This window comes from Doryrhamphus excisus, linkage group LG13 (genome assembly GCF_037039965.1).
Source record: "Doryrhamphus excisus strain RoL-2023G ecotype Guam linkage group LG13, RoL_Dexc_Guam_v1.1, whole genome shotgun sequence".
NCBI lineage: Eukaryota > Metazoa > Chordata > Actinopteri > Syngnathiformes > Syngnathidae > Doryrhamphus > Doryrhamphus excisus.
In genome coordinates this window covers 5210237-5224184 of record NC_136369.1, presented here as the reverse complement: position 1 = coordinate 5224184, position 13948 = coordinate 5210237, and the positions used below count along the sequence as shown (strand labels likewise).

The window sequence follows — 13948 nt, the reverse complement described above, 5'->3', positions numbered from 1 at the left end:
ATTGTTTGGGGACTCGGCATTAATGATACGGCAATGCCCCATCCAACCCAGCAGTTGGCACTGTTTTTCTTTTTTCAATGCTTTTTTTCTTTTTTCTTACTGAATACGACGTAAGAATTCCACTTTGAATGAACAACAGTGTGTGAAAAGAAATGTCTCACAACAATCATGTAGTACTGTTTTTCTAGTAATTACCTTATTTTGTCCAGATTTTTGGATGCGGTTGGCTGTGGAAGGGCACTCGTTTCAACAGCCAGATGGGCAATAACTTCTATCTATATATTTTTGTGTGCATGACCAGGAAACCGTATTGGAGCAATTATGCATTGCTTCTTTTATATAGAATTCAAACAGTAAGGGATAGGCCAGCAATGACAGCATATTGCCACAATTGTGTGTGATTTTACACAGCACCGTGGATTTAGACCAGAAGAAGTGCAGCCCACACCACATTCTATACATATAATTTAACAACAAATCTAATAAAACAACAAAAACAACATTTTAAGTAATTTTACAAGAAGTCAAAATATTAGTAAAAGAAATGCAAGTAAAAAAATAATATTGTGATGTTATGAGGAAAAATAACTGTATGCTTTTTATTTAATTAGTACAAGAACAAGTCAAAATATTATGGAAATAAAGTTATAATTACAAGAACAGAATCTTCACAAAGAAAGCTAAAATAGTTAGAAAATTAACAACAGAAATGGAAAAAAATATCAAGATGTAAAAGTTGTATTCTAACAAAAAGTCACAATTTTACAAAAATAAACCCTAACCCCCTAACCCTAACCCTAACCCTACCTTAACCCTAACCTCCTAACCCTACCCTAACCCCTAACCCCTAACCCCTAACCCCTAACCCCTAACCCTAACTCTAACCCTAACTCTAACCCTACCCTAACCCTAACCCCCTAATCCCCTAACCCCCTAACTCCCTAACCCTAACCCCCTAACCCTAACCTTACCTCTAACCCTACTGTAACCCTAACCCCCTAACCCTAACCCCCTAACTCCCTAACCCTAACGCCCAAACCCTAACCCCTAACCCTAACCCTAACCCTAACCCTAACCCTAACCCCCTAACCCTAAAACCCTAACCCCCTAACTCCCTAACCCCTAACCCTAACCCAACCCTAATGCCCTAACCCTAACCCCTAGCCCTAACCCCCTACCCTAACCCTAACCCTAACCCTAACCCTAACCCCCTAACCCTAACCCTACCCCCTAACGCCTAACCCTAACCCCCTAACCCTAACCCTAACCCTAACCCTAACCCTAACCTAACCCTAACCCTAACCCTAACCTTAACCCTACCCTAACCCTAACCCCCCTAACGCTAACCTAACCTTATATCCATCGTGAGCGCAGAAATCGATCGATTTGTGCGAACGATGGATCCATCTCGGGCGCAGCGCTATCGATCGATCCAAAGATCCATCGTTAGCGTGTAATATCCTGACTGCGAGGCAGATGTGCTCATGACTTTACTGTGCGTGTTGCCAATTCCAGTAATGTTAAACGATTGCGTCTTCTGGTAATGCTTATTGTATGATACTCTTGTATAAAAACTGTTAACCTAATTTTATGTTCATAATTTTATTATATCATTGCAAGTACCACATGGTTGGATGCTACTTGACTTGCTGTCCTGCTCATTGAAGTGGCTGTCAAGATTCACTTGACACTGGTGCAACTTCGCTACAAAAGAGACTGTCAAACTCCTGTCAGCAGGGGGCACACAAAAAAGGGAAGATAAATGTAGGGCACCGTCTCTCCTCTCCTCAGTAATCACTTGTGACAGGCCTCTGTGGTGTTTAACCACATTTTAAAGTGATAGTGTCACAAAGACACAAACAATAAATGCGAAAGACACAAAGATGAAAGGGAGACGGTACAAACAAAGAGAAAATAAAGGACTCATTAGAGCATGTCCTACATATGAGCAGTATTAATGACCGCTGGTTCTTTCTGTAATAACTGCAGTTAATGCCTCGCCACTGGATTTACACCTGATTTCCAACTGAGCCTGCTGAGACTCTTCTTTAAGTCTGCAAAATAAATGGCAGCAAGTGCACTTCAACTGTAACCATGTAGTCTTAATTTACCTGCCTTCATTACAAGGGTATGCCTGAGCCTTATAAATGAAAAAGAGGGTTGGGGGACTTCTACAAAGGACAAGATGCAAGCTAAATTAGCATTGAAACTAACAAATGAAGGCAATTAGCCAGCTAGCCGCCCACTCTGTCTGCGCATTCTAATTGAGAAACAAGGCCAGCGACTATCCGGAACAACCCAACAGCTGTGGTAAACTTTTCATCTGACTCTCGGGGCACATTAAGTAACGCTGATACAACTAATTAGAGTAGACGTATCCCAAAAAGCCTTTTACAGAAACCGTGTGATATTTATCAGCGTTCTCTGCTCTCATAATAATACTTTATGGATGCAGGTTCTACAACAGCTTGACATTTATTGTGGTGAAAATGGACAAATAAACGGCAAAACAACAAGAGCACGTTAATTTGACGAGTATTGAATTCCCACTGGAACAACATAATTGAGTCAAGAGATGTCCTTAAGTGAGGGAGTTGTGGTTTTGAAATGTCAGAACATGTGATGTTCTTGACATATTGCTGTTGTTTTGGATAAAACGATGATGATGAGAAGCAATGTCAATGAAGGAAATGGAGGAATTCAATAAAAGGACAAGGGAGAGAGTGAGGGCAGAGGAAGTCGTGAGTGAAAAAAAACTGAAGGTTAAACTTGAAAATAGTGGAGAAGTTCGAGTTCAAGTTCAGTTGTGGGAACAGAAGCTGATTTAAGTCTGTCTGTATCCTCCAAAAGTCAGAAGACCGGTAGAATCTGAAAGTTGTATCTTCTTTTCTTTAAGTTCCTCCATCAACAGAGAGAGAAATGTTTTGCCTCCCTATTGGTGGAGATAACTTATAATAACTTCGGGCGAGAGGCGGGGTACACCAATCACAGGGCACATATAGACAAACAACCATTCACACTCACATTCATACCTATGGACAATTTGGAGTCGCCAATTAACCTAGCATGTTTTTGGAATGTGGGAGGAAACCGGAGTACCCGGAGAAAACCCACGCATGCACGGGAAGAACATGCAAACTCCACACAGAGATGGCCGAGGGTGGAATTGAACCCTGGTCTCGTAGCTATGAGGTTTGCGCGCTAACCACACGACCGCCGTGCCGCCCTGGTTGTATTTGTATCCTGTTATTGTATTTGGGCTTCAATCCAAAATAATTAATTCATAAGTGATTGCTGTTTTTCAGGGTTGAATATGGTCTATTAATAATAAAACATAATCCACATTTTAGCAAGATGTACATATTAATTGCCTAAATTAAGCATTTTCAAGCATAAACAGGGTAAATTCATAAAAATACAAATGTATGTAGTGTAATACAGTATCAGTATTGTCATGTGTTCCTTTAACCCTTAGATGCACGAGTGACTGGACCCTACACTCATCCATAAGTGGGTCAAAAATGACCCATATTAGAATCAATGTGTTTTTAAGCCATTTTTGCCATTTTTGTTAGGAATAATGCTATAGCATACTTGACTATGCCAATGCTATAGTATCCAGATTGACAGTATCTCAAACAGGTGTAATACCTATACTGCATATTATATTTTACAAAAACTGTGCTAGTGTTAGCTATTTATAAAGCATGCCCAACAATACATATAGTCATGTTAGCCAGCTAGTGCTAGCTAGTTATAAAGTAGGCTAATTTGTTGATAATACACACACACAATATCATATGAAGATAATACTTACATGTATTAGCACTTGATGTTTAAAATAATCTTCCTCACTTCTGATATAGTCAGTGTGGTACAGTTAATTTATTCCTGACAGCCAAAGTTGATAAGAATCAAGGTTCCTATTGGATTCCATAGAAAATGCATGCGGGTCATTTTTGACCCACTTATGGAAGGTTGGGGTAGTAACAAAAAAACAAAAAATTCTTCAAATGTATAAAAGGTAAGTTAAAAATTTGAATGGCATGATATCAAAAACATGTTTTTTGAGGACTACCTGGAATATGAAATGATAAAAATTTTTCATTACGAAGACATTTCAAGAAAACAACCTGAACGGGTCATTTAACTCATTGACTGCCAGCCATTTCCAGAGAGAAATGCATAGGTTTTGGGCATTTTTTATGAACTTTCAAGACCCACAGAATATTCAATTTCAGGGCTATATAAACATTGTCAAGAAACTTTAGACTCTCTTCTTTTAAAAGAAAAAAAAGTTTGTTTCTAGCCTTTTTGGGTCTTTATAAATCGTTAGTAGAACATAGGGTGGTTTCAGCGAAAACACCAGATTTTGACCAAAAGCCAAAGAAAGAGCTTTTTCTGTAAAAGTAGTGAGTGACGTCCATATTTTTTGTTTTAGTGACACCTTAAGCATCACCTCTTACTTCGGTACATGACAAAAATAAAATGAAAAAAAATTAAATTAAATTAAAAAATATATATATTAGGAAAGCAGGAAGTGAACAAATGTAACAGTTACTGATTGTAAAAGTACCAGATGGAGGGGTAGGATTTAATAAGCTTTGCTTCTTCCTACTCCTTTTGGACATGTGGAACTGTGAACTGATTATGGGATGCACTCAATTGTAATCTGATGCATGTTCACGTGAAATAAAACCATTACCATTACCATATGTTCAGTTGTTTACTTCTATGAAACAACAAAAGCAATACAGAAAAAACAGATTTGGATGACAAAATAACTACATTTATTCACAGATGTGTGATTGTGTGTAAACCATAGTCGTGTGTGCGTGGAAACTATTTATAGACAAACAACATGTCTTCCCTTACAGATCAACGACAGATCCACAGCCAGACAAACTATGTGCCGACGTAAACTGCTTGTATTTTTGTCTCCGCTGGATTCGTCACAATTTCCCTCTGTCAGCGTGCAAATCACCAACTTGTCTTATTCATATCCAAGCTGTTGCTGCCAATTAGAGGAAAATAGAACTGTTGCCCCCTACTGGGACATAAATGCATTGTCTACAAGTCTGAAATTCACACACAAAATGCTTAAAACTTTGATCTGTAACTCCTGCGAAAAAAAGCAAAAGATGTCAATGGATTTGTATTCTACACTGGTCTCAGTAATGTTACATTAATACACTGTCAATGCTAACGTGTGAGTCTTATTTATTATTCAAAGGTGGCTTATTTTCTATTATTATGTCTACTATGTTGGATAATACAAGTGTAACGGTCACTATAGGGGTGTTATTTTTGTGTCTGCAGGGCTCTAATAAAAAACATATTCAGAAAGTCAAAAACAGGCTGTCTGTGCTCGAACGATAAAATATTCAATGTAATATAATCCTACCTGGAAATTCACTTAGCGTGGGTCTGAATGGTAAATGGTTTTTCACTTCTATAGCGCTTTTCTACCTCTACCTGCAAACCTTCAGGTCGGGAGACGACCATTCTACCACTTGAGCCATGCCGCCCCAAATGTGTCTGAAACCAATTAATGGCAATTAACGAGGGATGTAGTAGTAGTGTCGTAAGTTAAATTTTAGGTTTAAAATCCTGGACATAAACCCTCATTTTCAAACTGACAGAGGGTGACCGAGATCCCAGACCATGGCCTTTCTTCTAGGTATTGTGAGTCTTCTCGTCTCAGAAAGTCTGCTTAAGTCTCATGTCCTGGAATACAGACTGGAGGCCTTTACCTTTACTAATTAGGTTATGGTAATGGTAATGGTTTTATTTCATTTGAACATGCATCAGATTACAATTGAGTGCATCACATAATCAGTTCACAGTTCCACATGTCCAAAAGGAGTAGGAAGAAGCAAAGCTTATTAAATCCTACCCCTCCATCTGGTACTTTTACAATCAGTAACTGTTACATTTGTTCACTTCCTGCTTTCCATAATACAGTTTAAGGTTGTTTTTTTTTGTTTTTTTAATAATGTACCTCGTACCGAAGTACGAGGCGATGACCATACAATGACATACTGGGTACCATAGTAAGTGTCAATATAGTGATATATATAGCACATCATGACTGGTTCAAGACTCTTCATCCTTGTATTTAGCAAACATCAACTGCTTGTATTGTTTCTTGAATTGGCTCATTGTTGTGCATTGTTTGAGGTCCTTACTCAATCCATTCCATAGTTTGATTCCACATACTGAAATGCTATGGCTTTTTAACGTAGTTCTAGCATAGAAGTGTTTCAAATGTACTTCTTCCCTGAGATCATATTTCTCCTCTCTTGTAGAGAAGTATTGGATGACATTTTTAGGTAATTGGTTGTTTTTAGCCTTATGCATTATTTTAGCTGTTTGAAGATGAACTATATCAGCAAGTTGAAGTATTTGTGATTTTAGAAATAAGGAGTTAGTATGTTCTCTGTAGGCGGCATTATGAATTATCCTTACTGACCTTTTTTGCAGTACATTTAGCGAGTGAAGATTGCTTTTATAGTTATTAGCCCATATTTCCACACAATAAGTAAGATATGGTAGAACCAGAGAGCAGTAAAGAGTGTGGAGTGATTTCTGATTGAGAACAAATTTTGCTTTGTTCAAAACTGAAATATTTCTGGCTACCTTATGTTGTATATTTGTAATATGAGGTTTCCAGCTCATATTTAAGTATCTATTGTGTCCAATTAGGTGATGGAACTGTGTAAACACATGAGTGGATGCCACATTGTTCTTGCAAGGAACACAATTGCTTGCTTTATCCAGTTGATACCTGCAAGATGAACTTGTAAACATAAAAAAACTCAAAACTCATTCTTACCCTGGCAGGAGCCATCCATCTGCTCGTGGCCAATGCTACATATGCAGTGACCCAGTGGTACCAACCAGTCTCCATCAGCGCCACAGTACAATTTAGGCGTATCTCTCTCCTCAGCATTCTCCACGCAAGCGCCCCGAACCTCCACCAGAGAGGAAGAGTCCGTATGTGGCACAGTGTCGGGAAATTCCGCCAGATTCCGCTGCGTCGATGGGCAGCGTTTGTAGAACACCTGAAGCAAAACAGTAAAATGTGAATTTCATGCAAATTAGATAAAACTGTAATCATATAATGGCACTCACTCCTGTCTACTGACCTTAACAGACACAAGCGCAATACAAGCACCCACATCCTGGAAGGCCAAGTAGAAACCTCTCTGTGTCACTGGCCCCACCTCCCTGACCTCAGTATTGAGTCGAAGAACACGATCACCAAGATCCGTCTGAGTAAAACTCTCATCTGCTGCAATAGTATCAACCTAAAAATAATCGAAAAAGATTTTATTAGTATAGTGAAGCATTTTCACATGACATCTTTAGTCCAATTTTTTTGTCGGACACTAACCTTGGTATAGTCAGTGGGTCGGAAGCGTGTCCCCACAGGGAGTGGTTCATTCGTCTGCAGGTAGAATAGATTGAAGGTTTCCTTACATGTGCCAGACACCCAAGGAATGGAGTTGCAGTCTCTCAAAGTAAAACGCAGTTCTACGTATACCTACATGGAAAAGTAAGCACATACAGTAAATAGCACCAACCAAAAGCACATCATTTAAAGTTCATACAACGTAGGCTGTTTCCATTAGGGAGGACTTCCTGTACCTGTGTGAATGATTTCACATTATGTTTATTGATGAACCTGTACATGTTGACATAGGCTTGGATAATCTGTTTTGTAATACATTACTTGGAAAGCTGCCTCACTTGCAAAGAGTTCATTTTCTGCATCGTAGTCCGGCATTTATGAATTTCTAAGCGGTTGAATTACAGTGTGTATGAATGTATGTATGAGTGTATGAAATGGTAATATGATACACTGACACACCCATCCCACCTTGCCGCTTTGATTATTTTCACACACAAGAAATCAGAATCATGCTTTCTGAGATACTGGAGCAGTAAAACAGTCCAGACCCTTTGTGCTGCCTGTCGCTGGATCCATCCAGATTGAAGCCAGTTGTTTTGGTTTAGCTCCATAACGTGGCAAACTTGGAAGGTGTGGATTGGTCTGTTCTGTTCATCCATCTCAGTAATAGCATCCCACTGTAACATAAAAATATGCAAGGCGTTAGGTTTTTCCATTGGCTCTACCATTTTGATCAGCTATGAGCCAAATACAAATATCACATACTACAGTATTAATTGGCCCTGTACCCTAGAAACCGCCCATGAATGATACGGGAAAAGGCCGAAATGATACTGTGTCAAAGCCCAGGGCAGTGATACTGATAAAATATAGAGTTTAACCATGTCCCGTATCAGCCCCCAGAGCGCGCTGCTCTGGTATCGTGGTCGTGAAACAACCAATCAGAGTACAGCGCACGAGCGTGAACACACAGATATTATTGTTGAAATATTTTTGCAATTATTGTGTTTACACTGTTCAGATATAATACATGTAATAAACTGAACATTTTCAGGAAACAAAATGGTCTTTTGATTAAATAGTACGTGATAATAAGCTCATGATTAAATAGTATGTGATAATAAGATCATCACATGGTTTGTCTGGTATCAGGCCCAGTATTATGCCCCCGCGTGCCAGTATCAGCCCGAGACCGAAGGGCATGATACCTGGCCTGATACCAGACAAACCATGTGATAACCTATAAATATCACACATTATACTCCGTATGCTTGGTGTATAATGAAATAATAGTTTTTGCTATAACCAAAGCAACCTAAAGTAAAGGGCCTCTTGATTGAGTTATCAGATAGTGGTTGGCCTACATCTGAATTCTTCCTATTACTAGCACATTTTGGATAATTTTTTGCTTCCAACTTTGTGGGAACAGTTTAGCGAAGGCCGGTTCCATCATGATGCAACATGGGAGGCATCAGTGTGTTCTTTCCAATGTTAACAAGAGGCAAAATAAATTGAGTCAGTAGTTTTGCTAATAACTACATTATACTCTGTTACACAAAATGTTCAACCCATGCATCTTACTTGTGCAGTGTTACCTGATATATAAAAACAAGAGATTCTGAGTTAACTCCACCAATATTTTCAGGATGTTGCATCAGCCACATCTCATTTGTCTGCTCTGCCTTCACTGTATGACACCCTCAATATTCATAAAACTAGACATCAGGAAGGCTCTTTATAACTCTGGGTATACTAACTGGACCTTTGTCAAATCTGCCAGGAGAAGAAGGACCACTACACCTCAGCCAGGGGACGAAATGTGGTGGTCCTTTACCTAAACTTGGAACGACCATTTAATCGCAGGGTGGTTGTTCACCAGCCACACTTGGCCACAATAACAACAACAACAACCTGCTTGTAACCACATTCAGGACATTTACCAGGGACATAAATAGGAAAACTCCACACCTAAAAAAATTGAACTGAAGAAGTACTTTGGACAAAGGGTGAAATATCTTCAACAAACAAGATGAGTCCAGTTCTCTCAATTCAGTCTTTGTGGAATATTTACTGACATAATGTCTCTACATTTGTATGGTTTAAAAGGGACCTATTGTGCTTTTTTCCACTTTTGTGACCTATATACACTATATGACTAAAAGTATTTGCTCACCTGCCGTGACTCACATTCAGAACCCAAAGGGGTCAATATGGTGTCGGTCCACCTTTTGCAACTATTATGGCTTCCACTCTTCTGGGAAAGCTGTCCACAAGGTTGAGGAATGTGTTTATCAGAATTTTTGACCATTCTTTTAAAAGCACATTGGCAAGGTCACACACTGATCTTGGTGGAGAAGGCCTGGCTTAAATCTTTGCTCCAATTCACCCCAAAGGTGTTCTATCGGATTCAGGTTAGGACTCTGGGCAGTCCAGTCAAGTTCTATCTATGTCTTTATGGACCGTGCTTTGTGCACTGGTGCATAGTCATGTTGGAAGAGGAAGGGGCCCGCTCCAAACTGTTCCCACAAGGTTGGGAGCATGGAATTGTCCAAAATGTAGGGGTAGTGTGGCGCTGGATTTATGCTCTAGTCTCATTTGAGGCGTGGGTTCAAATCCCACCACTGCCACCAAGAGTCCAAAGCAATACTTTGTCAACGTCCTTGACTTTACCCAAGGAGGCTAAGACAAAGGAGACAAAGGAGACCAAGGAGACCAAGGAGGCCAAGACGAAGGAGACCAAGGAGCCCCAGGAGGCTAAGACGAAAGAGCCTAAAGAGTCCAAGCCTAAGCAGGTGAAAGAGGCCAAGGCAGTAAAGGGTAAAGCTGCCAAAGTGTCCATGGATCCTGCACCAAAAAGATATTTAAAAGATATTTAAACAAAATTTTTTTTAAATAAAATTCACTTTTCTGTAAAAAAAAAAAAATGTTTTGGTATCCTGAAGCATTCAAAGTTCCTTTCATTGCAACTAAGGGGCCAAGCCCGACTCCTGAAAAACAACCCCACACCATAATTCCTCCTTCACCAAATGTTACACTCGGCACAATGCCGTCCCAAATGTACCATTCTCCTGGCTACCTCCAAACCCAGACTCGTCCATCAGATTGCCACATAGAAAAGCGTGATTCATCACTCCAAGGAACGCGTCCGCACTGCTCTATAGTCCAGTGGCGGCGTGCTTTACACCACTGCATCCGGCGATTTGCATTGCACTTGGTGATGTATGGCTTGGATGCAGCTGCTCGGCCATGGAAACCCATTCCATGAAGCTCCCTGTGTCTTGTACTTGTAAACTTCCTTTTTCTTATATTAAAGATCACAGTTGACTGTGGAATATTTAGGACTGGGGAAATTTCACGACTGGATTTGTTGCACAGGGACCATCCGTTCAACAGTTCCATGCTGGAATTGACTTCTTGAGCTCCTGACAGCGGCCCAATCTTTCACAAATTTTTGTAGAAACAGTCTGCATGCCTATGTGCTTGATTATATACACCTGTGGCCAGGCCAAGTCATTAGGATACCTGATTCTGAGCATTTTAACAACACAATGTTGTTAAAATGCTGTATTATCGTGTTAAACAATGCCAAAGTTTCAGAAAATGAGGTTTGCGCATTTAGAAGTGAGCCCTGAAAGACACTTGGGATGGCTCTCAATGCTCGAGAGTTAAATTCTAATGCCGGCTCACTGTGACATCACAGTGAGCCTCGTGAGAAGTCACCGGCACCATCCAGGTAGTGACTTCCTTATATCAATGTGCCTGGGTACAAGCTTAGTGGGACCAATCACGGTGGAGTGGGGAACAGGAAATCCAAGGAAACACAATTGGAATAGGTGCAGATTCTGGAAGATCTAGAACACTTTCTGTGTGGTTATCATGTGTAGTTGCTCGATAAGAGTCCACAACTCAATAGAAAAAGCCAAAAATTAGCATAATAGGTCACCTTTAAGTTTAATAAAATGACTAAAGAAAATAGAGCAATCCAACATGAACCATTCTAATCCAAGATTCCAATGGAGGTTAGTTTGCCAGTGAGAATAGTATGGGAGATTGTGGAAGGCTGCACTCAAATCGAGAAGGATAGAAATGGTTACTGCTTCAGAGTTAGCTGAAGGTCATATTCTACCATTCTACCAAGGCAGACTGGAATTGTTCAAAGAGGTTGCTGTCCAAAAGGTACAGGATATGAATACAATGAATATGTTCATATAAGTTATAATTCTACATTTACCTCTTGTAAAAGTGATACCTTGAATGTGAAGGTTACAATGTTAAAAGACGATGCAAAAATAATCCAGATTAATCATGTGCATTAGGTTAGTCCAGAATGACTTGCAAAGAGGCTCGATCAACTAAACCTTGCACCCTGTATAAAATGGTCCTAACTTACATGCAAACCATACATTCTCTTGATTTTATGGTAATGGTAATGGTTTAATTTCATTTGAACATGCATCAGATTACAATTGAGTGCATCACATAATCAGTTCACAGTTCCACATGTCCAAAAGGGGTAGGAAGAAGCAAAGATTATTAAATCCTACCCCTCCATCTGGTACTTTTACAATCAGTAACTGTTACATTTGTTCACTTCCTGCTTTCCATAATACAGTTTAAGTTTTTTTTTTTTTTTTTAATAATGATAATATAGAGGAAAGCCAGTGAAGAAACACACATACAGTAAAAATGAATATCAAAAAAAAAGAGTGTTGACAATACAACAGCTATAGTTCTTCATTTTAATGCATATATGATTAAGATTAAAGCCTGCCGCCTCACTATGATTCAATATGGCTCGCTTTGAAGTTGTGAGTAGTGAATTAAATGGCATTTTAATGTCGGTAATTGACACATCAAGCTCACAACAATGCCACTGAATGTAGAACACCGCAGGGGTTGACAAACATCAGCTGCTTGTCTCAACAGTTAAGTTACCTCTCTCACCATGCAAGCTTTCTCCAGCTTGAGGGTCTCATCTGTCAGTTCATGAAGGACGTGTCTGATGAGAGCATTCAGACTGTGAGTGGCAGTTGTCGCTGCATGGCTCAGTGCATTGTCAGTTTAAAAAGCCACCTTTATATATTTTTTTACATTTACATGATTCATTAGGCAGTAATACATTGGTGACATTTGTGTTGTCTTCCCACCAAGTGACACCAAAACAAAGTGACCAGAGAAATACCAGTTCTGATTATACAGTACTTAACCCATGCCAACATCATTTATGAGATTTTCCTAATGTATATACAGTGGAAATGGTTAAGCCATTGGAAAACTGTATGTACATTAAGGCTAAACTTGCTTGTTTTTAAAGTAGATATATTGGTGGCCTACTTCTTTTTTTAGGAAAAAGACGTGTGCTTTTGATACAAGCTGACTACATTCTTTCCATAACACCAGCATGAAGTCATTTCAGTTCCATTATGCCTACAAATAGCTGAAAATGATGATTTCTTACTCTATGTTCTTCAGTGTTCTAACATGCACCCTTGGGATGTGGCATAGTTCAAAAAGAAAGAAAAAAAAAACAATTCAGGCAGCTAGTTTGAAAGATGAGCTGCATCAGATATGCACAGACTAATCACGCAGCTTATTAACTGTAACACACACCACATTAAAGCACATACTCTAAAACTAAATGTAAATGTAAAAAGTGATTACAAATATGTGCAATAAGCAATAAAACGCAAAGGGTTATGAATCCACTTTTATAAACCTTGTTTTGTCTAAGTAATGCATGACTGTACACTCCACAGACACAATATTAGGCACACGTGTCCATGTACAATATAATGACACTTCTACAAAAATAATAATGCTCAGTATTGACTGACACAACCACGAGTTATTAACTTGACATACAGTTACCGAGTGCAGTAGTATTGATCCGCATATCATTATTTGTTACCCTATCATTATTGAAAATATTGGTGTCACATTCATAACCACAATAACACACACACGAGTAGGTCATACCACATCACATGGGGGTTTAGCTAATTTCCGGTTCATTTTCTTTGCTTTGTTTTTGATGCATTTGAATTTCCAAGAGCTGTTAGAATTGGAAGAATATGCTAGCCGGTGCAAGTGTTCTTGTATATTTTGGTTGAAAAAATATTAATCTTAAACTAGGTGTTTTAATCCAGTAATGGTGTATTATTTCAGCAAAATAAAGTTACTTACAAGACATGACTATGTCAACTTCAAGCAGAAGTTAAAACTAAAATCATGCTGTTTGGTAACAGCAGAAAGGACACGCACCAGCAAATACAAATAGATGGTGTGGACATTGAAAGGGTGAACAAAAATAAATTTCTGGGGATCACAATAGATGAAAATATGAGCTGGAAACCTCATATTACAAATATACAACATAAAGTGGCCAGAAATATTTCAGTTTTGAACAAAGCAAAATTTGTTCTCAATCAGAAATCACTCCACACTCTTTACTGCTCTCTGGTTCTACCATATCTTACTTATTGTGTGGAAATATGGGCTAATAACTATAAAAGCAATCTTCACTCGCTAAATGTA

The 13948-nt window shown here is 39.0% G+C and overlaps 1 protein-coding gene across 2 annotated transcripts in view; it reads right to left on the bottom strand.

The window, feature by feature from the left end:
• LOC131139204 (ephrin type-A receptor 6-like) overlaps nt 1–13948 on the bottom strand; it is a 61589-nt gene that overhangs the window by 30743 nt on the left and 16898 nt on the right. For both annotated transcript variants that reach the window (XM_058088551.2, XM_058088552.2), the window contains exons 3-6: nt 7963–8091; nt 7397–7546; nt 7149–7310; nt 6836–7064 (exon numbers count right to left, since the gene is read on the bottom strand). In XM_058088551.2, coding sequence (XP_057944534.2) covers nt 6836–7064; nt 7149–7310; nt 7397–7546; nt 7963–8091 — 670 coding nt within the window. The remainder of the gene's footprint in view (nt 1–6835; nt 7065–7148; nt 7311–7396; nt 7547–7962; nt 8092–13948) is intronic.